Source organism: Platalea leucorodia, assembly GCF_965183815.1.
Source record: "Platalea leucorodia genome assembly, chromosome: 16".
NCBI classification, from domain to species: domain Eukaryota; kingdom Metazoa; phylum Chordata; class Aves; order Pelecaniformes; family Threskiornithidae; genus Platalea; species Platalea leucorodia.
Window position 1 is genome coordinate 1,625,278 of NC_138838.1, and position 24,383 is coordinate 1,649,660.

At 50.9% G+C, this 24,383-nt stretch overlaps 3 protein-coding genes across 5 annotated transcripts in view; 1 reads left to right on the plus strand and 2 right to left on the minus strand.

Moving 5' to 3' along the window:
* Positions 1-949: 949 nt before the first annotated feature.
* On the minus strand, positions 950-8,422 carry CCDC183 (coiled-coil domain containing 183; the record flags this gene model as incomplete). Its single annotated transcript, XM_082328110.1, has 12 exons — positions 7,189-8,422; positions 4,789-6,814; positions 4,548-4,652; positions 4,232-4,354; positions 3,715-3,843; positions 3,511-3,571; positions 3,328-3,428; positions 2,891-3,051; positions 2,352-2,730; positions 2,085-2,210; positions 1,739-1,835; positions 950-1,062 (listed from the first exon to the last, which is right to left on the minus strand). The coding sequence occupies exons 2-12, from the start codon at positions 5,161-5,163 to the stop codon at positions 950-952; spliced, it is 1,770 nt and encodes a 589-aa protein (XP_082184236.1). The 5' UTR covers positions 5,164-6,814; positions 7,189-8,422.
* Positions 8,423-8,559: 137 nt separating this feature from the next.
* Positions 8,560-13,521, minus strand: SBDS (SBDS ribosome maturation factor). Its single transcript, XM_082328681.1, has 5 exons — positions 13,348-13,521; positions 12,349-12,478; positions 11,448-11,648; positions 10,701-10,865; positions 8,560-10,066 (listed from the first exon to the last, which is right to left on the minus strand). The coding sequence occupies exons 1-5, from the start codon at positions 13,473-13,475 to the stop codon at positions 9,938-9,940; spliced, it is 753 nt and encodes a 250-aa protein (XP_082184807.1). The 5' UTR covers positions 13,476-13,521; the 3' UTR covers positions 8,560-9,937.
* Positions 13,522-13,620: 99 nt separating this feature from the next.
* The window catches only part of LOC309597920 (S-adenosyl-L-methionine-dependent tRNA 4-demethylwyosine synthase TYW1-like), a 110,310-nt gene continuing 99,547 nt past the window's right edge, over positions 13,621-24,383 (plus strand). For 2 of the 3 annotated variants that reach the window (XM_082327916.1, XM_082327918.1), the window contains exons 1-7: positions 13,621-13,676; positions 15,490-15,638; positions 16,340-16,480; positions 17,047-17,148; positions 17,964-18,158; positions 18,775-19,056; positions 20,289-20,414. In XM_082327916.1, coding sequence (XP_082184042.1) covers positions 15,504-15,638; positions 16,340-16,480; positions 17,047-17,148; positions 17,964-18,158; positions 18,775-19,056; positions 20,289-20,414 — 981 coding nt within the window. In that variant the 5' untranslated portion in view covers positions 13,621-13,676; positions 15,490-15,503. Of the gene's footprint in view, positions 13,696-15,489; positions 15,639-16,339; positions 16,481-17,046; positions 17,149-17,963; positions 18,159-18,774; positions 19,057-20,288; positions 20,415-24,383 lie in introns of all 3 variants that reach the window. The other variant, XM_082327917.1, reaches the window with a different exon arrangement.

Here is a 24,383-nt window from a genome sequence, read left to right on the forward strand (position 1 = left end):
CTGATGTCCCCCTGCAGAAGTGGATGAGGTGCCACCCTCCTGGGTCTCCGGCTAGGACTACAGGTCCCTGGCAGAAGCCCTCGGCGTTGGCTGTGCTTGGGGAAACAGCACCATCTATTTGCAGCACCGTTCTACGAGCGCCTTTGTAGAGAAGACACCATGGCCTCCACGGTTGGGTGTCTGCGACCCATCAGCAGGGCTGGGGCATCCCATCCTGGAGCCAAAGGCTTGGTGTAGCATCCTCTGCTGTCCTAGGTCACGCTGAGTTGGACCTTACCTCCAGGACCTCCCCGCAGCCCAGAGGTAATGCCTGACATTTGCTCTGAGTTTAGGGTTATGAGTACAAGTTGCACAACGTGTGTGCAGGGCCCAGGGGAGGGAAGAGGCACGAAGCGTCCACACGGACAGCCCCAGGCTAGGGGCTTCACCTCAGATTTGGCTCTCCCTTTCCAAAGCAGGGTCTGCCCTTCCGCTCCCACACATGGACACAGAGACACCCGCCCTGAGGTCCGATACCATCCAGGTCTCAGCCCCTGCCCCACATTTCCCCATAGCTGCCTCGGACAGATGCCAGCCCATTGGGGTCCCCGAGCTGTCTGGGGGGACAGAGGTCCCAGGAAGGTGTTGGCCTCACAGGACCAAGGGGGAGAAAGCCAGCCTGCCCCCAGCTTTGCTCTGGCTGGGAAAGCTGTCCCCATCCCAGCTGATCCCCACCTCTGCGGGGAGAGCAGCTGGGTGAGGGGCAGGGGGATGGGGCTGCCTCCAAACCCAGCTCAGCACCCCTCAGGGTTTGACCCCCATGCCTTCCGGGTGAGAGAAGTGACTTAGGACCCCCCGTTCCAGCTTTACCACAGGCTTTAGTGGAATGCAAAGATCTGCTCTATTAAAGCTGCTGGAAATTGGGTACAGCGGGTGGTCTGGGGCATCCAAAGCTCTCATGGAGCAACTGCTACTTCTTCTTGCCACTTTTCTTCTTGCTTTCAATCAGTTGCAGCCCCTGCTTCTTGATGTCTTCCCGGGTGGGGACATGGCCATGGTCTTTGTCAGCAAAATCAAAGGGGTCTGGAGGAGAGAGTGTAGAGGAGCAGGCTGGGGAGGGTCTGTGGGGCCACCTCCACTGTGCCCATGTCCCCAGGGAGAGCTGGCATGTTTTGGTGGCACACCGGAGAGCCCTCATGCTGAGCCCTCGGGCACAGGCGCTGCCAACTGGCTTTTCCACTGCAGCATCCCAGGGTGACCTGCAGGACGTGGTGATGCCACTGCCGTAGCCCATCTCCAACACTGCTCGGGCTTCCCATAAAGGTCTGGAGCTACGGGGTGGTGGGTACAGCTCCCGCTTTGCTAAAAAGAGGTGGTAAGCTGCCAAAAGCTCATTGTCTCCTCCAAGACCATCCAACAGGAGGAGGCCACAGGCAGAGCCAGGCACTGGTTATTCTTCCCAGTCAGGTGGTTTTGAAGATGAGGGTCTCCCTCCTTGGCCCACAGCATCTCTCCTTGTTCCTGCTGTGGTTTGATGCTCACCACCCCACCGGCTGACTTTGTTCTCCCACATGCCCACCTAAAACCACCACCCATGCTCAAAGCCTTGGAGACAGCCAAGGTCAGCCCCAAGGTCTGGAGGCAACTCAGGGGCTGGGGTCTGCTGGGACAGTGGGAGACAGGCAAGGATGCTCAGAAATCCCAGCGGGCAGGGGCTGGGACAATCGCTGTGGGATGTGTCCCCACTGTGCTCTCCTACCTTGGACACTGCTGCCTGCGTCCTCGAAGGAAATCTTCAGGTTCCGCGGATCATTCGCAATTGTTTTCTCCAGAAAATTTCTGACCTTCACAAAAGTCTGTGGAAGAGACCCTGGGTTTATTGCTGAAGGAGAGGTGAGTGTTACAACCCAAGGGGTGTCCCACCTCGATGTCCCCCTGGGGGGGACACCCCACAGTGCCCAGTGCCACTCAGGCTGAGCTGCTCCATGGCTCTTCCCTGGGGCCACCTCCATCCTCCCAGCTGGGAGGACCGCTTGGGATGGGCCATCCGGGAGAGCTCCGTGTGGGTCCCCGAAGGCCACAGCAGGGATGGAGCCCCTGTGCACCTCGTTGTCCTCGTCAAGGATGTGACTGTCAGGGGACAGGTTGGCCACCCGCTGCATCAGGTACCGCAGCTTCTGCCCGCAGTGCTGGAGCTTCTCCTCCACCCCCATGGCCTTGACAGAATTGTCCTGCACTCAGAGAGAGAACAACCTTGGTGCGGAAAATGAGCCACTTGGGGTGACGGTGGCTGCACCAAGTGTCACCGCACTGTGCTGTTGCACCACCAAGCACCGTCCGGGGCTGTGCTCACCCCAGTGCCACACAGGTACCTGGCCGGGCACGGTGATGCCATGCAGATGGAAGACGAGGTTGTCGATGCCGTTTTCAAACTGGAGCAGGAGCTCCTCGTTCCTCAGCGTATGGGCTTGCATCTGCTCCAGCCGAGCCTTTTCCCACTGCAGCTTCATCCTCAGCTCCTCCTCCAGCATCCTGGAGCCAACCACATTCACATCCATACAACTGCATAGGGGTGCAGAGACACCCCAAATCTGTTGCAAAAGCTGCTCAGGTTGCCTCCCCCCCTCAACTGCAGAGCAGAGGTGCTGCCTGCAACCCAACTCCATGCTGCTGGTGTCACTTCCATGCCAGGCAAGGAGCAAGGGTCCTCCTGCCACTGCGGAAGCTTTGGGTGCTCTACCAGGACCAGAGCTGGAGGAGCACCCTGCTCAGACAACCGCCCGGTGCAGGAGGGGTGGGTGGCTGCAGCGCGACAGAGGAAGGGGTGCCCTGTTGGGACACCCATGATGCACATGTCCCCCCCCCAAGGCTGGTGGCCCAGTTGGCACAACTGTCCCAAGGCCAGCAGCACCTGGTTGTGTTGGGGGGCTGGTGAAACTTCAGCTCAGCCCGCTTCAACTCCAGCTCCTTCAGCGTCTCCTTCAGCGCCTGCTTCTTCTCCTCGCACTCCTTGATGTACTGCTCCAGATCCACTGAGGACTTCTGCTGCGCCAGAAGCCTGCCGGGGATGTCCTGGCCGGGGGAGAGCACGAGGACTCAGCCCGTGGTGCTCCTGCAGGGTACAGGATCTGGGCCATGGCCTCGGGGAGGTTTCTGCACCACGGACCGCTGCAAGCTCATGTCATGGAGAAAAGCAGCTCCATCCCTGTCCACACAAGAGGGGCTTTGGGGGAATCCAGCGCAGAGGAGGGCAGATAACCCCGCAACGAAACAAGGTGAGCAGAGAGGTCTCAGCTCCCGGGGGCTCAAGCAGCCCTGGGTTTTACCAGAAATGGGTTTTTACGTTACCCAGAGGCGGGAGCACTGCACTGCAGCCTTGGCCTTCTCCATCTTCTCAGTCACCCGGGCCTCATGCTCCATCTGGGACTTGGTGGCCTCCAGTTTGGTGTCTGGGGTGGGAGGGAAGCGGCAGGGAAGGATGCCTGCAGCTGTGCCCCTGTCCCACCCCCCTGCACCCCACCAGGCACTCACCCACCAGCGGGTCCTGCGGCTGCAGGGTCGGGAAGTCCACGGCGAGATCGTACCTGGCTTGCTGCGAGGACGTTCATCGTCACCCCCCGAGCTGCTGGCACCCTGGGGGAGCTGGCCCTGCAGCCCCTCCGACCCATGGCGGGCTCGGCCCTGACGCCTGCCCTCTGCCCGCAGCCCTGCCTGCGCCGGGTCCCCCCAGCTCACCGCTCTCAGGTGCCTTTCGCTTGCTTCCTTGAGCCAGAGCCTGTCGGTGTGCACCTTCTGGGCGGCCAGGGAGCGGTGCCTGAGCTCTCTCTCCGCAAGGAACCGGGTTTCCATCTCGGCCATGTCCTCCTGGAGCATATCAAAGAAGGGAGAAGTGGCTGCCAAATCCGGAATGGACCTCTGTGAGCCAGCTGAGCTTCTGGGATGGCCAGCATCAAAAATGACCCTCCCTCCACGGAAACAGGCTGGGAAGGAAACTGGGCAAGGAGGGCTGGAGGATGGAGCAGGCTGCCTTCATCATGGCTGGTGCTTTGGGCAGGCTGTGCCCAGCCCCAGGGCAGTCTGGCCCAGGAGCAAGATGCGTGAGGAGCTATGGAGGCATCTGGGTGCTGTGGGCAAGCCCAGCTCAGTCTCTTTTGCTCTTTATTGCAGGAAGACTCACCAGCCTGGGTGCATGGTGCCATCTGGGGGCTCTGGAGCATGGGATAAGACCCCAAGGTGCACCAGACCATCTCACCTTGGTTACATCAGCGGCTTTGAGGGTATCCGAGGCCATGACTTCCATGTCTACCAGCTCCCCGTGGTACAGCTCGGCATTCCCGCACAGGAGATCCAGGTGCAGATGCAGGTGGGCCAGCTCCTGGGACACAGGGAGAGACCACGCGTCACCCCACCGAGCCCCGGGGGTCCCCTGTGTGCTGTGACAGGGGATGGAGGGGAGCAGGAGGACCTCGCTGAGCCGGGAGGGCGTCCCACCAGCGCAGCCCCTGGGGCACCTCATTGCCTTTGCAGGGGGAGCGGGTGGGCCGATGGCACAGTGAGGAGGAGCTCACCTTCCTCAGGACATCCCGCACCGCCAGGTACCAGGCGGTCACCTTCTGTCCAGCGTGGACTTTCGCGAGCATCTTCTCCATGTTGTTATCCAGCTGGCGAATCCTCTGGGGCAGAAAAGGGAGCAGGGGACATGGGGTGATACAGCATGCTGGGCCCCGTGCCCACCCAGGGAACGTGGGGATGGGGGTTGGATTAAAGCCCCCCGTGGGTGCTGCCACCCCAGGAAGTGGTGCTGGGTACCTGCACCTGCTCCTGGTGCTGCTTGTCACCCATCTCGGCATCCTGCAGCTGCTGCAGCCGCCTCTGCAGCTCGTCCTGGACTCGGCTCCGCTGCCTGATCTGGTACAGCAGCATGTTGGACGTGTTCACCTGGTCAAAGATCTCGGCTCGGAGCTTCTCCTTGGCCACCTGGATGGGCACGTGAGAGTTTGCCAGGCTGGAGGCAGGGCTTGCTGGACCCCTATGGGAGAAGGGGGTCCTGCCTGGAAAACTCCCCCCAAAGCAGAGCCAGGAACGCCGAGACGTTGCTCCAGGACATCGTCCCTCCCTTGGCAGGACAGGGTCTGGGAGAGCTTTGCTCTGGGGGGCTGCTTGGGGTAAGGCAGAGGTGGGCATCAACGCCTGCTGACGGCAGTGGCAGGTCGGGCTTAGGGACTCTGTGTAATGCAGACCCGGGGCTGGGCGTCGATAAAATCGATCTGTGCCCCAGATGCGGATGCTGGTGGAGAGCGGCGGCACCGCTCTGTCCCTGCAAGAGGCCCTGGGCAAAGGCAGCTCTGCTGGGCCAGCGCCTCATCTCCACGGGCTTGTAACCAGATCATAACCTTGGGGCAGGCAGTGAAGGGCAGAGACAGCATCTCTCTCCCAGGGATGCAGCTGGATCCCGCAGGAACCCAGGCAGACCCAGGGACATGGCAGGTGGGATGGCCAGGAGCTCTGCTGGGGCAAAGGATCTGCCCAGGGAGCTAAAGGAGGACCTGCGCGGATGGGTCTCGCGGTGGAAAGGGACCCATGGGACCACCGGTGAACACCCCATGTCTCGCCGCACCAGTCCTTGTGCCAGCACCAGGTCCCTCCGCTGCGCGCCCTGTTCTTCCGAGTGTCCCCGGAGCCCCAGCCCCGTGCGAGCAGCCCGTGCCCACCGCACCCTGCCGTTACCTCCACGGTGTTCCTGGCCAAACCGACGCCCAAGTGCTTCTGCGCTCCGCAAGCCTCGGAGATGCTGAGCTTGTTGCACTGTGGGCAGGAGAGGGGCAGAGAGAACCTCACCGCCAGCCTGGGGACGGTCACAGCTGTGACCGTCACAGCTCCTGGAGAGGACGGGCAGAGGGGCTGGCTCTGCAGGGCCAGCAGCAGGCAGGGGTGCGGCAGATGGGACCTGCCGGTACCTTCTGGACAATGCCCAGAGCACGGACGTCCTCCTGCACCGCCTCACGCAGGCGGGGGAGCAGCTGTCTGTTCTGACTGAGCTTTTCCTCACACGACTGTGCGAAAACCTTCCTCCCTTGCTCTGGAGGACATTAAGGCGCTGTTGGTACCACGCAGGATGACGCAGTGACGAAGAGCTCCCCTCCTACCCGGGACGTCCCCACGAAGCCGAAGGGGCAGCACCTTGCAAGGCGATGATGTCGCGCAGCTCCTGGACGTGCTGGCTGAGGTTGGCCTTCCGGCCTCGCACGGCGTCAGCACTCCTGCCTCGGCCCTCCAGCTCCGCTGCGTGCGAGGCAGCCATCGCGGCTCTGCTGCGGAGCTGTCACCGGGCTGTCACCACGGATGGAGCTGAGGTGCCCAGGCCCGCGGAACCATCACCATGGCACCTCCAACCGCCGCACACCTCCTGGCACCTCCAACCACCGCACACCTCGTGGCACCTCCAACTGCCGCGCACCTCCTGGCACCTCCAACCGCCGCACGCCGCACACCTCCTCCTCAGCCGTCGCCTCGCGCTTGGCTCTCGCCACCCACAGCCCCTTCCTCTCCATTCCTGCAGGTTACAGATTAATGAATAACCAACTACCGAGCTCTCTGAGGCAGCCGAAGGCAGGGCGGGCAGAGGAGACCCCACCTCTGTTTCCCATCACCGTGGCTACGGCAGTAGCGACCAGCCCCGCCGCGGGAGCCCGCCAAGCCCCACCAGACACAGGGCAAGGACAATTTCAGGGAAAATACGCGTGCGCGTACACCCAAACACCGTACCAGCGCTCTCCTGGAAGCTGCCAGCTTCTCTCACCCGGCAAGAGGAGTCCATTCCTACCCAGAGATGTACCTTCGGAAATGTCGGTTAATTAGTCAGGCGTCACCACAAACCGGTCCAAAAAACTTTCTAGCGCCAATCTGGCACGCAGAAAGCAGGCATTCTTTATTGCAGCGCTGGATGCACGGGGGACGTCTCCACCTAACGTGCATCCCCTCACACAAAACTACAGCCCATTTATCAGGTTACGCGATTAGTATAAACCCGCCTAAATCTACACTTATTGGTTAGTGATGAACATTGCATATGCTATTGGTTTACTGTATTTAAATTAGCCTCGCTTGCTACGTAAATTAGCACACATGCTCCTTTCGGGGGCGAGGGGGGGCAAATCTTTTCGGCCCTGAATCGAGTCGGCGGTCGCGATCTCCCCTCACCGCATTTACCTCTCACCCAGTTTCTGCAGTTCGATCAAACTTCACGCTTCTCTGGCCGCCGTCCAGGCTTTGGTGCCAACACGGTCCCTTTTATCGGCCCGTTAGCTCTTCTGCCGGGCTAGAGCCGTTAGTTTTCCACAGTTCGTTACTTCTACAAGCACTTCCGTACCTTTTAGCTCCCTCCCAAATGCCTTCCCCAAGGCACAAGCGGTTAGCAGTTTTGCTAATTGGAAAATTACTGTTTCTGCTCGGCTTTAGGAAGTATTTACAACAGCGTGTCGGTTGGTGTGGTACCTTCTGCGTACGCCCGCGCCACGTGTGCGCTCTGCGGGGGCGCACGCAGCGTCTGTGAGCCCCCTCCATCGCTGTACGTGATACCCTAGCCAGGGTCTCGCAGGAAACGGTCGTGCAGGCAGTTACGCTCCTGTTGACACGGGCAAGAACAAACCAGCTACCAATACTGATATTTATTTTGATGCTTACCATACATTCTTGCTGAACTACAAATATGACAAGAAATGCAAGCGTGTACATTTATTTGTTGATAAATAAAATCAAGCTCCCTCTACCAAACAAAATCCTTAACATTTGCAGAAAAAGACTTTATAAGGAAATTGCCTTCCTATCACCAAGCTCGTAAATCAGCTTAGATTAGGTTTCTGTAACTCAAGATCTTTAACCTGCAGCCATCCTATTGTGCTCTAGGTGTTGAACACAGAAAACAAAAAGCGATAGGATTGTGAAATCAGGTATTACTGACACAATGTCGTCTGAGGCTCTTACTCAGTGTCTCATTTGCAGATTTATGAATTGCATGTTAGTGCTAATTGCCAGCGACAAGCTAAATATCAACATTATCATCTTCAGTGCTTCATAAAGTATGCATGAAGAGACGGCCATTTGAAAAACAAGCAGTTACAGGTTTGTAAACCCAAGGAATCCTGCCATCTGTCCATGCATGTAGAGATCTCCACACTGAGGCTGTGCCCACATGGCAAATATAGTAATTATGCCACTAAACTTTTCTAGGCAGCATTTAAACGCCATGGAAGATTACCTTGGCAAGAGAAAGCATTTTAAAATGGATAAAATGGTTTAAGAATCTCCATTTCACTGGCCCTCAGCAAAACTCAGACTCTATAGTGGCAAGTCCTTCCAAAATATTGTTAAGGAAATTGAACCCAACCTTGCATACGCTCATGTCAACAGACCGCTGCAAAAGTCAGCCTCAGAGAGGAAGCCTTTGACCCAGGACCTCGTCCCACAGGCCCTCTGCACTTGACACGTCGAACGCCTCCTCCTCCAGTTCCCTTCAACTCTCCCCGCTTAAATTCTAGAAAATTCACACCGTGCTAACGGTACAAAGGAAAAGGTCGCGTCAAGGGTACAAACCGGAGCTCTGTTTAATTGTCATGTAAGAGGCAGGGCCACGCGCTCTAAAAGTAAACAGCAAACAATGAACACAAGACGTGCTTGTCCAGGAGAGCGAGCTAGTGGTTGGTGTGCCTGCAGCTCCCGACTTGCTGCGGACTATCAGCACGGGAGCAGGTACGTAACTAAAGGCTCCTTGAATTCCTGCTGGTTTAGCTTTCAGTCACCCAAGGAGAGATACTGTGCCTGGTGGTTTGTATTTTTAGCATCTCCTTCTTCAGTTGTCCTCTCTTCCCCTCTTCTTTGAAATACACAAGTTCGACTCAAAAGCATTTGTTTAACACAGCTGAAACAAGATTTAAGAGAATTATCAAGAACTACATACCGTGCCTCAGGAGCTGGCTGGAAATTCCACGCACGTATTAGAAAGCGGCATAAAAAGACAAGAGGATAAAGGACAGCTGCCAGAATTGTTCTCTATTGCACTGAAGGGGACACAGAGGCACAGCTACCGCTAGGGAATTAGGGCCCAACAAAAGCCTCTCTGGCTCAATGGCCAGAGGCCACCGCTGCCTGTTTGAGATTCATTTTATCACGTGAACGAAAACAGCTCAGAAATGCAGGCTATGCCTTCAGCCTACAAAAAGCATCACCATGGCCACAGCTACCTCCTATACTATTAACAAAAATAATTATTTTATTTCTTTCTGTATCTATAATATATAAATAGATGATAATTCATTTTTATTAATGTAGCTAAATATATTTTACGAATAAGTTATTTGGAGAATGTTTTTTTCTACATCAGCAAGTACTGTTATATCCAGTGAAGGAAATCTTTAAGAATGGTCCTTTAAAGTACTCTAATTATCAAGCAGCCAATTATGGAAGTCTAAGTCAGTTTTCATGCTGCTGAGAGATCGGTTTAGACACGCTCCACACTTTGCACCTGTTTAGAAGTGAAAATGCAGCTCTCGTTTCTCTCCTCAAATACAAAACCCACCCCTCAGTGACCTACGCCATCTTCCACTCAACACTGACAACTTAAAGTAAAAATGATTGGCACTGTATCAGTCAAACACTCTTCAACAGCAACTCTTAAAGTAAACCAAAGCTCGAGTAACTTCCGTATCAAGTCTTAACTCAATCCTCACTAGTGCAACTCTGACACAAAATGTTCCTACAGGCAAACCCATTTGTAAACCAAGCAAGTGTAAAATGATAAAAAAAACCCCACACTGCATGGAAAAATCCCAAAGGATTAGTGTCAGAAAGTATTTGGCAGCAAGAGACTGGAAAAAACATGAAGCCCTAACAGAAGAGAGTGGCTAACGCCAGTCATTTCATAGGATGTTGTTAAAGTAGAACAGCTCCAGGACGGTTTTTGTTATTCAAGCTTTTCATCTCCTTCCTCCACGTCTTTCAGACTGAGCACTTCCAGTGTTCCTTTTCCTTTTGTCTCACTCCGGATCAGCTCATCAATCTCTCTGAAGCAGCCTGGGTCAATAAGGCACACCTGAAATATTTCACCTTTCATCAGTCAAGCAATACTATTTGATTTTCATCAGCCCCTTTTCAAGGTCTAACATTAATTTTCATTAAAAAAAAAACAACAGTTTAGTTACTAAGAAGGACTTTGCAGAGTTGATAAGCAATTTATATCACGTCATCTTTCCACAGAAGTTCTGCAGTTCCATTTAGCCATGCTGGACAGGTCTTTTGACAGCTGGGATTGCCAGATTCTTATCTGTTCTCAGAAGGATTTTTACTAATACCAGCTTTTGCTTTACCACAGACTATTTTTTAAAAAAACTAGTTAACCACTGTCAAAATACAGGCCTGACCCACCAAACAAGTAAGGGTAACTTTCCCTATATGCAGAGAAACTTATCAGTGTTGTAGGATAATCACTGCTAAGAGAAATTACGCTGTGCTTCTCCTCAGCTTGAAGCAGCAATCTCTGTATAATAAAGGCTACTTCATCACTAGGATTGTGTGAAATTAAAAACTACAAACTACAGCTCTAATTTAGAATCTCTGGTAAACTTGCAGTTTATCTAAACAACTTCCATACATTAATTCATCCTTTAGTAAACCGTACAGGTGTAGTCAAATCAAGTGTGAAACCCAAGGACTGCTTTATTGCTTACAATTTCCAACTGTTCATGGAAGTCTTCGTTCTCAATAACTTTAATCAGTGGCTTGAGCTTCTCTTTCAGTTTCTTCCCCTCCTTTGGTGGAAGAATAAATCGCAGCCTCATGTGAGCACGTTCAATTTGCATGGTCTCCTTTAACTGTCTGATCACTTCCAGTGCCTGTAAAGACGTTAAGAAGAAAAAGCATTTACACAACCGCTGAAAAAAACACCGCACAGATCAAAATCCCAAATCCTTTGCATTAGCTTCAGACACATTCCTCAGTACTGATCACTGCCACCCTGCTGCAGGGATTTTGCTATTATGCTATTTTGATAGATTAACAAGAAAAGGCAGAGTTCTTGCTGTTTGTGATCACTTCAAATACTAAAAAAACCTGTCTGAAATAATGTTAAATAGCAGTTATACTGCAGAACAACAGAAACCCACGTGGCTCAGATGCAAAGCCTGATTTACTACCTCATTTAAAATAAACAATAAAGCTTTTATTTCTGTTCCAGGCATATCGCTGTTGCTGCTTTAATTCATTTCTTTCTTTCTCCTTTCCCTGAATTGTTAGAAAACAAACTGCACAAGTTTCAGAGGCTGCTTGTATCCAGCATTCAGCTGCCAGCCAGCTGAGTAATCATTCTGCGGGCTTTAGACCACAGGGCTTTGTTGATCCCTCTGTGACTGCTAACAGCGAAATTACACGCGAAGACAACACCTCTGAGCAGAAGCTGGTTTTGCGGGAAAACTCACCTGCTGCTTCGTGCTCTTGTGTGGTTTGACAGAGTAGTGAATATCCTTCATGGCTCTTTCTATAAGAATTACCGTGTATGGCCTCTTTGTTTCGGGATTCACACATTTGTCAGCCACAATAGTTGCAATGTCTCTAAACATCTGCTCCAGCTGTGTGTGTCGTTCCTTGTCCGATACCTGCAGCTCCCCTTTTGATAAAATCTTGACAATAATAATAACAACAAAATCAGTTAATAAATATCACAGATTTGACTAAAGAGTGAAAACCCTAGCAACAGTGTTAAATTTAACAATTGCTTGAATGGTTTGGTTAGACGGGAAATGCAGAAAAAGAATAACCATGTTAAGAATGTTCATCATTATGACAGACAACACTGGCAAGATTTTAGAGGAAAAAACCACCACCAAAACACTAAACTACAAAAAGAGAAGCGCAGATTTACTTGAATTCTCATCACCCACAAGTCCACAGTTCATATCCTACCAAGAAGGACTAAGAAATTAGATCTGTTCTTAACGCTTAATTGAACTGCCCAAAGTAGGCAACTGTCCCCTTCCTTTCCCTGCATCCTTAATAATACACCTTAGGTGAGAAACTCTTCAGTGCTGGTTAACCTTTTTTCTGTGTCTGTAGACATCAGTACACAGAAACTGTATGTTACACAGAACACTCAGAACTCTTTCAGCCAGATGCATATATAAAATTTAAGACTACACGACAGAGTTACCACTCCTTTCTACCTATTTCTTAACAACCAACCCACCCTTTCGCCTACAGCAGCACCGCATTCTATGAAAACCTTCTAGTAACAAACGAACCTACTGTGTCTGTGTGACCCTCATGTAAAACATTTGTAAAGTCTTCTCCAAGCTTTTACAAAGCAAAGCGGTTGAAACCTACCATCTTACAGATTTCTGTTTGGTCATCCGTCCCAAATGCTTTAACGAGATCTTCCTTCTTCGCCACCTGGCCTTTGGAAACATTGACAAACACTGTGTGTGTCTGCAGGACCTCATCGAGATCTTTCTCCCTAGAGATGAAGGCAGGGTTAGAAAACCTGTCAAGTTAGCAACATAAAAGCACAAGAGATTTTAGCAAGGAGGAACAAGTCCTGCTGCCAAGGTCTGGATTCGTTGTGCCTGGGAACTTCTATTGCAGTAATCATAGAATCATTAAGGTTGGAAAAGACCTTTAAGACCATCAAGTCCAACCATTAACCCAGCACTGCCAAGCCCACCTCTAAGCCACATCCCTAAGCACCACATCTCCCCGACTTTTAAATCCCTCCAGGGATGGGGACTCAGCCCCTGCCCTGGGCAGCCTGGGCCAGGGCCTGACAGCCTTTTCCGTGAAGAAGTTTTTCTTAATATCCAACGTAAACCTCCCCTGGCACAGCTTGAGGCCGTTTCCCCTTATCCTATTGCTTGTTCCTGGGGAGAAGAGACAGACCACCCCCCGGCTCCAGCCTCCTTTCAGGCCGTTGCAGAGAGCGATGAGGGCTCCCCTCAGCCTCCTCTTCTCCAGGCTGAGCCCCCCCAGCTCCCCCAGCCGCTCCTCCCCAGCCTTGTGCTCCAGCCCCTGCCCCAGCCTCGCTGCCCTGCTCTGGCCACGCTCCAGCCCCTCCATGGCCGCCTTGGGGTGCGGGGCCCAGCGCTGAGCACAGCATTCGAGGGGCGGCCTCGCCAGTGCCCAGTACCTAATGTCATTCCCCAGGGAGAGGCAAGGGCATCGCACAGCGCCCCGGGCCGCTCCCCCTCCCCGCCTCCACACGGCCCCCCCGGGATTCACAGCCAGGCCCCAGGCGAGCTCCCCGGCTCCACAGCCGGGCCCCAGGCCGGCCTCCCCCCGCCACAGCCGGGCCCCACACGGGCCCACGGCCCCCCCCCCCCGGTCACTCACGCTCCGCTGCGCCATCCCATGACCTTGTTGCGGTAGCAGGCGATCTCGAAGCGCTTGCCGCCCCGCCGCGCCCGCACCACGGCCACGTTGGTGAGGCGGATCTGGTTGGTGGGGGTGAAGATGGACATGGCGGCCGCCGCTCCTGCCCCGCCGCCCGGCGCCCAGGGGGCCGGGCCCCACGCTGCCTTCCCATTGGCCGTCGCTGCGCCTGCCCCGCCCACTCGTGGCGCCGGCAAAAGTCGTCCGGAGGGAAACGGAGGGGGGAAGAAGGCGGCCGGAAGGGGAGCGAAGGGAGGTGGCACGCGGCCTGGGGAGCGCGGGCTCCGCCGGTGAGGAGCGCGAGCCGGGGTGAGGGGGAGGGCGGGGTCGTAACCGGGGGGGGGGGGGGGGGGGGGTATCGCGTATGGGGGGGGGTCGCAGCCGTGAGGGGGTGTATGGGAGGTATTAACCGCTGGGGGAGTGCATGGGGGGGGGTCATAACCGTGGGGAGGTGCATGGGGGGTAGTAACCGTGAGGGAAGGGTGTATGGGGGGGGGGTCATAACCGTGAGGAGCTGGTCATAGCTGTGAGGGAAGGGTCATAACCGTGAGGGAAGGGTGTATGGGGGGGGTATTAACCGTGAGGGGGTGTGTATGGGGGGGGGGTAACAACCATGAGGGGTGCATGTGTGGGTAATAACCGTGGGGGGGTGGGTAATAACCATGAGTGGGGTATGTGTGTAGGGGGTAATAACCGTGGGGGGGGTGTGGGGTAATAACCATGAGGGGGGGGGTGTATGGGGGGGTAATAACCTTGGGGAGGGTGCTGGGGGGGAGGGGTGATAGCCATGGGGGTGGGGGGTAATAACAGTGAGGGGGGGGTGAGCATAACAGCTGCGAGGTGGTTCCTGGGGGGGTGGCGGGGGGGAATGGGAGGCCTGTGTGAGGAGCTTGTACAGAGGGGTAGTTACAGGGGTGAGGACAGAGGAATGAAACGGGGTGGGCTGGGGGGGTGCAGAGGGGCAGGTGGTGGGGTAGGCACAGGGGTCAGGCATGGGGGGGTGCCATGGGGTAATTGCAGGGGGGAGGTACAGGGGGTGAGGAGGAGCGGGGTGCCTGGGCTGCTGCGGGTTTCTGGAGCTCCCCTTGAGGGGTTTGCTGCTTGTGTGGGCTGGTGGCACTGGCGCCCCTGGCACAAGGGCAAGCGCTCTCAGCTCTTATTCTTTTGGGTTCAGTGTTGCGGGTAGAGGGGTGAAGGGCATCCCCTCAAGCTTTTGGTACTGTAAGTAACAGCCCGGGGAAAAGTGAGATAACGAAGTTTCCAGCCTCTTGGAAATACTCAGTTTCTGTGCTCTTGTTTGATGTCTGCAAAAACAAGATCTGAGGCCCGCAGATAACAGTAGGAGGGTGTCAGCTATGTTTCTTGGTCAATAAGTGTCACAAACAAGCCTTATTTAAGCTCCTGAATGTTTCGTATGAAATAGGTAATCACAGGCACTGCGCAATTGCGCTCCTGGCTACAACATTACGTACCCTAAATGTTCTGAACCAACTTGAAAAATCCCAGATGTTCTGAATCGAACCTCGCTCACCTGATAGAATTCTGAAAAAGTATTTTCAACTGAATCAGGTTTCAGTCTGGCCTTGAAACTCTGGGTCAAAGCTGTTGTAATCAGTGTGGCGTCCAGGGCGTCCAGGCAAGGGTTTTGTTCAGCAGCAAGCTCTGTGGAGGTGATCTCCTCCTTGAAATGGAGCTTTCTAGCTCCAGAGATCTGCACGTGTTGGGTCTATGGGAAACTAAGGCCAGTACAGCGGATGTTTCACAAGGACTTTTTACTTTCAGACACTTGCACAGCACAAGTATTCTCTGCCTTTCCTTGTAACAGAACCTGCCCCATCTTAAGAAAAACCCCAGAGTTTCTGTATGACAGTCTAAAGCGTTAGCTTGGATACGCAGACGGACCTCAGCTGACGCACCTCTGAGGAGCTGCAAGCTCCTTGATTCAATTGTAGCATCTTGTCTTTAGCCAAAAGCTGTTTTCTGCAGAGCCTGGGGAATAGCTAATGGCATGAGACTGTGGGGACTGTGTGATTATTTTTTGTGTGGTCATTCTGAATTCATACTGTAGGAATCTGCTCTTGCTAAATCTGTGATTTAATCTAGATTTAGATGTCTCAATGGATATATGGAACTGCTGCTATACTTGCATCGTGTCCCTATGGCTGCACAGATTTTACATCTATTGTGCTGTTGCTTTTGGGATCAGCATCTGGATCGTCATTTGGTTCACCACCACCAAAACCAAAAAGAAGGTAACTGAACACATAAGCGCTTTTCTCTGAGAAGACCCCAAAACTCTGTGTGTGGAAGTGAGTAGTTGCCAGGTAAAGGCGCCTGCTGGTGCGGTGAGATGTGCTGCTTCACTGTGAGCCCACCTAGGTTTGCAAATCCCAAATGTAGTTTAGTTCACCTGATGGTTATAAGCCTCAGTCTGCATTGTCTTATGTTTGTGGGTAACTAAACGCCCTCATTGCTCTGATGTTAGAGCCCATCTCAGCTGAACACTTCTCACTTTGTTACTGAGAGAATGTGTCGGCCTGGGTTGCTCTGTCGCTCCAAGTAAATCACTGCTCGTGCCCGGTGTTTTCAGGTTCACATTTCCAGTGATGTTAATGACAAGGTTGGACTGGTTTTAGGATTAGGGATTAGGCCACGCAGGAAGTTAAAGCCTTCTCATGCAGGTAAGTGAAGTTCTGCTGCACGAGTTGGGAGGTTCTTGGGTTCAGCTGGATCCTGTTATCTCCCTGGTGTGTGAGTTTATTGTAGCATGGCCTAGTCCAGAGAAATAGTTACTCCTGTGTTTCTCTAGGTGTGAGAAGCTAAAATGCTTTGACTTGGATTTGTATAGTGCTGAGACTCTGGTCACGGGATTTGTATTTTAAATGTTTTTGGGAAAATGGCGTTAACATCACTTTGCAAAGGGATTGAATGAAACACGGTGCTTGTTTCTTAGGGTGAAAAATCCAATGGGAAACCAGCTCCTTCTGAAGGACTAGAAGACAAACTAGTAAATACATCTGCCACCCTGCAGGCAAAGGAGGTCTATGTTGCTGGGGTGAAGATTTTCTATGGGTCTCAGACTGGCACAGCAAAGGTATTAAGTTACTTTTTTTCACATGCTTAAGGTTGACTTGAAATATTGTTGAGATTCAAATATGTTGCTCACCTTAGAAACACTGCATTGTTGTAAATATCTGAAAGTTCATCAGAACGTTCATTAGAAGTCACTGCCCAGTGTGAAAGAAAAGTGAAAATTATATGAAAATAACAATTATTCTACTCCCTTCATTTAAATGGGGCATACATTAAAAACTTTGATTATGAAACTTAAAAGCTACTCTTACAATATACTCTTAATTTGCTAGCAGGTCTTGCTAGAGGGAACTGCTGGTTTAGGTGCTTTCTTTCTCAAAGAAATTTAATTTGTGTGTGTGCATGTAAAATCATTAGTTATTAAAATTCATGTCACTCTCTTCTTTCGGCCAGTGTACTTCACGTTTTTAAATGTGAGGAATTAATGTCCAGTGTCCGGTTCTCGTGTGTCATTGTTCTTCCTGTGCTGGGAGGCATCTTGTGACTGTTGGCTATAGCAGGGCTTGTTTGACCCTTGTGATAGTTGGGTTGAAGTAATTGATAACTTTCTACATTTCTTTTTTTCAGAGATTTGCCGAAGGTCTGGCCAAAGCAGTTATTTCCCTTAATTTGCCTGTGGAAGTCATTGGCATGGGAGATTATGATCCAGATGACTGCTTAGCAGAGGAGGTGAGTACCTGATAAATATGAATAATAAAAACAAGCTTTTCCTGGGTTTGTGAAGGCTCTTTTCTTCTTTCTTGTATTTCTCTCTTGTTATCCTGGAATTCCCCAAAGTTGTGTGTTGAAAATTGCTTCCCTTCTACTTAAGCAAGTATAGCCCATCAACCCTCAGCAGAAAATACCTGAATTTTGACGATTACTAGGAAAGGATTGTGCAGAGTATTTTGATACCGACAGTGGTTTTGTATGAGCTAGTTCTGTAACTCGGGTGTGAGTTAATGTGAGAGTGGCCCCACCAGGTGCCCCTGTTCTGTCTCTGATAATGTACAGCTTGGGAAAGGGTTTGAAACCAGAACAAGCAGATAGTGATACTCCTGCAGCCTTCAAAGACTTAGAAACTTCCTGGGAGGCGTATTTATATTGAGTAATCCTTGATGGATTTTTTTTTCTTCTGTAAATATTGAGAGTTGCCTTTTGAATCCATGGGAGACTTTATTGCTGCAAGAGTGTTCAAGAAGCTGTTGATTGGGGTAGGGGAGGTAGGTGTCCAGTTCTGGTTTACTACTGTGTCTCTCGTAGGTAGGGGGAAGAGAGCTTGCTCTCCCTTGGCCAGTTTAAGATGGCTTTGCAGGGAGGATGGCCATTCACCGCCGCTGGGATGATCACCTGCAGCATCCCACACCAAAGGTGCTTAACCCACTTGGCAAAAATCTTGTCTTTCGACTTCTTGCAACTGTCCGTGTCTTACAGCTCTCTTCCCGATGTAAAGTGTTCTGAAAAATGTGTGATCTTTTCTATTCTGTTCTCTTTTATATTATTAGACAACCAGCAAGAACATTTGTGTGTTCTTGGTAGCTACATACACAGATGGACAGCCAACCGAGAGTGCAGCGTGGTTCTGCAAGTGGTTAGAAGAGGCTGCGAATGACTTCCGCTTCGGGAAAACGTATCTGAAAGGCCTGAGATACGCTGTGTTTGGCTTGGGAGACTCAGTTTACGTTGATCATTACAACACAGTAAGGATCTCCTGTGCACCTTTCTTTGATTTCTGCTCCTCTGAAAGGCTCAGCTTTCTTAAATGCTACAAAAAACTGAATGATACTGGCAGTTTGTGTGAGAATTGCAGCTGTTGTGCGGACTTGATTAGGGGCTGGGTTTAGGGCACAGGCAGTGCAGCTTTGAAGCAGTTGTGCTGCCCTTTTGAATGGGAAAGGAGTCCCATAAGCACTGCATTAATCTGGGAGGTATGGTAATACATTTGGTAAATCCTTACTGAGCTAATTACCCAGCTTTGAAAGCTTTATATCAGTGCATGAGGGCAGAGTACCGTAAACCCTCTCACTTGCTACCTGTTAGTGCTTTTCTCTGTCTTATGTACTTGGCTGTATTGCGTGGATTTTAGCTTTATTTCCTGATGTAAAATATGACAGTATCTTAGCCTGGTAATTAGTTTCATCTCAGTCAGAAAAATGGCCTGACTTGTCACCAGGTTGTTACGTTTGGGTAGCTGGGGCCACGTGAAATGAGCGGCTCACTAGCTCTGTTTGCAGGCTTCGTCCTTGCTTTCTTAATTGCCTGCTTTGTTTAACTTGGGCTTCATTTAATTTCCCTCTAACTTTCATCCTGTCCTAGGTTGGAAGAAATATTGACAGGTGGCTGTGGATGCTCAGTGCCAGCCGTATCATGACTCGTGCTGAGGGGGACTGCAATGTGGCCCAGAGCAAGCGTGGCAGCATTGAGGCTGACTTTGAAGCCTGGAAAGCCAAGTTCCTCAGTCGGCTCCAGGCGCTCTGCAGAGGGGAAAAGAAGCCCTGCAGTGGGAAGTGCAAGAAAGGGAAGTGCAAATCTCCGGGGAAGCAGAGCAAGGAGAGCTCAGATCATGAACATGAGGCATCAGAATATGAGAATACTGAGGTAGAGCCAAAATCCACACGGCCTTATTTCTGGTTTAGTGCCCCTTGGAGCACTGTTTGACTTCTTTCCTTCCTACAACCCCGAGGGGCGCTGTGGGAGCTTGATACTTCTTTGTTGTGGAGCGGAGGGGCAAGAGGGATGAGATCCCATGGTGGATAACAGGTAGAATGAGTCTTCCAAAAAAAATGACCAAAACATTAGTGGTGGACCTAGGCTAGGTGGCATCTATATGATGAGGGAGTCTTCCCCTTGACTGGGGGGGGGGGGGTGTGTGTGTGTGTATATGTTGTGACAGATGCTCCTGGGAGCCAGTCTGGGTTCTCATCAGAGTCTTTGCTTTGTCTCATGGCCAAGCAAAGCATTTGGTTCCCCGTGAGCAATTAACCTGCTTCCACTTCAACTGGTTGAAGCTTAGGTGCATCCCAAGGGTTTTCCAAAGGCAGTTGGGGCAGTGTTATCTGAGCAAGTCCTGTATTTCCTCTGCGTGTGTCTGCCTTTAATCATTCGTGTGTCTTCTGGAGTGTTTGTTGATTGCAGGTTTTCAATAAGAAATCCTCCCTCTTGCTCTGCAGTGCGAGACTCGGAGCTGCTATGGCACTTTAATCCTCCCCACAAGCCATTTATTGTGGGTTGGAAATGATTGCTGTGGCCATGTTGAATTTTGTAGGAAAATAGGGGCTCTTCTGGCTGAGAGGGTTGGAGTGTGTTGGCTGCTGCAGAAACAAGAGGAATAAATCTTGCCATTACACCAATGCTGCTGTTCTGTACTTTGGCTGTGTAAGGGAGACAACTTTTCTGCTCTGTGAAGAGTTTGTCTTGGAAAGCGGATCTCTCACTCCTCCAAGTGCCCCTGCCTGAGGGAATGGGGAGTTAAAGGGGTTTAGGCTTCCAGATCATCGTAGTGTGCAGCGGGAGCTGGACTCCTCTGTATCGCTTCTCATGTCGTCAGATAGGCACATGAGGAAAACGGGGCAATCTGGAGGCAGGATATCTGGACTGAGTTTCAGGCAGTCTGTGTGCTACTGAACTCTTAAAAATACACACCAATAAGAGCCCCAAGTTTAAATGCATCTCATATACATTGTGCAAGTTATTGGTAGACTATTCTTTGTTTTTCATTAGTCGTTACTGGTTGTGAGAGCTGATTTCCCTGGTTAGCATAGATGAAGATCTTAAGTTTAACATTCCAATACATTCCTAATTTATTTTTTTTCTTCTGATCTCTTACACAGGCAGAGGAGTTGTTTGAAACCAGTAGCGAGGAGGAGGTGGCTGATGCTGAGGAAGCTGGAGGCACAAATTCTGTCATCGATGTTGAAGATCTCGGCAATATCATGAGGCACATGAAGAAAGCAAAGGTACTGCTGTTACAGCGAGTGTAGAACTGTCAGGTCTTTGCCACTGATCCGTTGAATTGATTAAAATATTGCCTGCTGGATTCAAATCTATAAGGTCTAGTTAGAGGGAGAGTAAAATACGGGCTATTGGAGAACCTGTCCCTAAAAGAACATCCTTGGAGGTGTGTTGGATATAGTTACCGGCTAACTGTGACTTGTTCGCTGAGCAAATGCTGCAGTGGTAACCTGTTATTTTCAGTTTGAGAGAAATTACTTCCACAGCCAACATCCGGATCTGAATGTACGTTTCCGCCACGGTGACTCGCGGTCCAGTGTCTGAACACAAATCCCGTTACTGTATCTGCCCGTGGGTACGTCGGCTGAATTGCAGGCACGTGTTGTGCTGGTGTGTTGTGATGGGGAGCAGAGCTGCTGGTGGAGTGGTAACACACTGCTGCAAGAGCTTCTGTGCCTTGCTCGCTGTTGCCCTAAGATGAGGTGCTGGGCTCGCAGAGCAAGCCAGTGAGCTTGATCTGACCTGTGCGGAGCCTGTCAAAGACAACCATGATTCCTGCTTTGTTTCAGGGTGTTGCTCTCTGTTTCTGTGCGGTTCCATTCATGTTTCTTTTTCTGTGTTCAGAGAGTCTGCGAACAAGATATATCAAACTCATTTATTTGGTTAGCGCACAAAAAGGACCGAGGATATAAATAGCTACTAGGCTAGGCCATACTGTGCTCCCCACGCTATTTGCTGGCTGCACAGCTGGCAGTCGGGGGGAAAAGTTGGCTCCGGGATGGACCTGTGACGTACGGTGTTGCCTACTGACTGTTTTTCTTCCTTAGCGATCTTTCTATGGTGGTGCCTTTCCTCGTGAACCCTTGAGCTGCTCTCCATCCCCCTCAGCAAACCTAACTCTGTAATTACACCTTCCTTATTTTGCATGCCTCTACGGTGTGGACTTCTCGCAGCTCTTTCCCGAAACTTAGCAATCTCCTCAGCAGTCGGAGCCAAGGTGACACCGCTGGGCCATGGCAAGGCAGGCCTTGGATCACGGGAGGGAAGGGGGTTACAAGGGGAGCATGGGGATCTGCGTTCCTCCCTTTAGGGAGGGGAAGGAGGCAAAACGCTTCCCTGCTGCTTGTAACACTGACAGTAGGAGAGCGGCCCCCCTGCCCCGGGGGCAAGGCGCGCTCCTGTGCGCGTACTCCCGTCCCTGAGCTTGTATCGACTTGTGCGCTGCAGCTTGCAAGAGAAGGATGGATGAACCGTTTGGCTTTCTTTTGTGGATCAGTCTTTCTCCCTGTGCTGTGGTCCTCTCCCTCCTCTCCTGCATGTGCTCACCGCTAGAGGTCACTGACAAAAAGGGAACTGTGTGTTCTGTAGCAGCATGCCCGGGGAGATGGTTTAGAGCAGGGAAGGGAGGTGGTGGTGTCCAGCAGTTTTATGAAAAATTAGGCATTGAGTTTTCACTGACTGACAAAATATGGCGACACCATGATCAAAGAGTAGTGTAAACGGGGAAAACCATGTGTCATAGTCCAGTTTATGAATAAAAAGTGAGCAAAGCAATAAAATACTTCCTGCTCTTAGCTTCTCATGCTCATTCTTCTGGTAGTGAGCATGGCTGAAGTCAATGTGGTCACGTTTTAGACATAGGCTGTGAAAATTGATTGCTGTCTATGACTTTGGCTGATGCATGATTCAAACAATTAACCGCTTTCTCCTTAGCTTTCTCGTCGCTCCGCTCGAGCGGCGAGAGGCCTGTATGTTGTACGTACAAGTTACTACAGAAGTGCACATAACTCCGTGTAGGTCAGGTTGTTGTGGCCGTGAACTCAGTAGCCCCTCTGCTCAGAGGGACAGCTGCTGTCTGAGCACAGATGCCCATTTGGAGTTGTAAGCTGCAGGTTTTGGTCTGCTGCCTTTTCCTCGGAGGAGGTGGCAAACAGTTGTTCTGCTGTGACAGCTGAATGCTGCCCTCTTGCCTCTGCAACTGGTTAGGTCCCGAGAGCGCACATGTCGGTGTGGGACTGGAAGCACACTGTTACTGGGCAGGGAAGTGTCCTGGCCCGTTTGGATATGAGCTATTGTCAGCTGATGAGACAGGAGGCCCTAAAACTCTGGATCAGCCTTTCTTTGTCGCTGATGCCACTGAACTGCACTGCTGTAGTCATGTCCCAGGTTTTTGGTTTAATTTGGAAACCTTAAACGATGTAGTTCTCATTACGGACCCCTCTGTTCCTGTCCTGCATGGCCGATCTGCCTACCTGCAACCTCCCTTTGGTTTCATGCTTCTGTAACCAGAGCAGCTAATGGAGAAAGGGCCTGCAGTGGCAACTTCAGTGTAAATCCTCAGCTCTTTGTGTTTCCAGAGTGATGGCAGCATATAGCTGTGTAAATATTTTATGAGGGAGCCTGAACTGATGGCTATCTGTATCATTAGCTGGGAGAAAGAATGACTTTGTCTTGGTGGTGAATCTCCTGGGGAATGAGTGCATTGACTTGCAACAGGTTTATGCAAACACTTGAATTGTAAAATGATCCCGTAGGTGCAGTTATTTACTATAACGAAAATAAATGCTGAAGACTTGATACGAAAGAACAGGGTGATCTGCATTTATGAAAGTAATTTATCATGATTGGGCTCTCTTGCTCCAAGGCGGGAAGATATAGTTGTTTAAATCCAGTGCATTTCGGTTTAAGTCACATCCTCACTTTAGTGGCTATGAGTTTGTGTGTGATGAGTTTTATTTTTCAGATGAGTTGCGTTGTCCCGTTAGCCATTTTTTTTTCTCTAGGAGAATGCTGAACTGTGTAAAATTAGTCTGATGCTTTTGTTTTACACTGATATAATCTGCCTTGCAGTAGTCCTTACTAACACAGGCACGTGCTTTGGGTTTTTGTATCTGAACTATCCGTGTGCAAGCCAGCAAGTTGGAAGAAAACTTGTGTGTTTCAGGGTTATATCACAGACACTTCTTCATATGCAGAGTTACTTGGATTTGAAATGCGCCTCACAGTTCTCAGCATGGGTTTTGTGGATGTCAGTGTTGTGTATTAACTCCTCTGCATATAGGAGATAAAATAGCAGGTTCTGCCTTGTGCAATATAGTTAATTTGAAACGTTTTAGGGTCCAGCTTTGATCTCTTTTGCAGGCATGTGTGAGAATCACTAGCAGATAAGACAGATGTGCAGTCACACATAGTCATAATTCCTTGTTGTCCTGCTTTTTACGGGATGGCAGAGTGAGGCTGTGGAGGCGAGTGTACCTAATAAATGTTTGCTCACATCTCTGCAGGTGATATTAATTTAACTTTACATCCATCTCCTGTTGCTTGACTTGATGGAAATCAAGGCTAAGGTTTGTTTTACAGCTTTTTTTTCTTTCATATGCTGCAGCTTCATTGCACTTTACAAAGTATTGTCAAAGGGCTTGAGACAGGTACTGGATTCTTGCAGTCATTTGGATCAGGCAGAGGGATTCAGGAGTTTGAGGCGAATGCAGAACCTCTCTGTTCCCGGTACAGTTGTAGCTATTACATACTCTCCCTTGGAAAAGAGATGGATTTTTAAAGAGCTTCTGAGGGTAAAGGTACACAGTTCAAGGTGATGGTGCCTTCTGCACACTGAATCTGAGCGCAAAAATTGGCACAAGGTTGGGTGGCAACAGGAAATCATTCAAATATATAAAATGATGGCTGATACAAAGGTAAATTCCACACTTTGTCTGTCAAATCTCATACTATGTAGAGATGACTACTTCATAACTGCTAAAATCCAGCCCCCTTTTTTTTTTTCTGAGTAATTAAATTTTTGGAACTTGCTGCAGGTGATATAGTTGCAGGTGATGCTTATTAGGGTCCTGAACTGGACTCAAACCTTTGTGTCAGTACAGATAATGCCTGTGCTTTCACGGAGGGAATTGCTAGGCATGAAAGTCCAGTATGCGTAATGTGACCGTGGTCTGGGGGAGGGCTGGGGAGGTCTG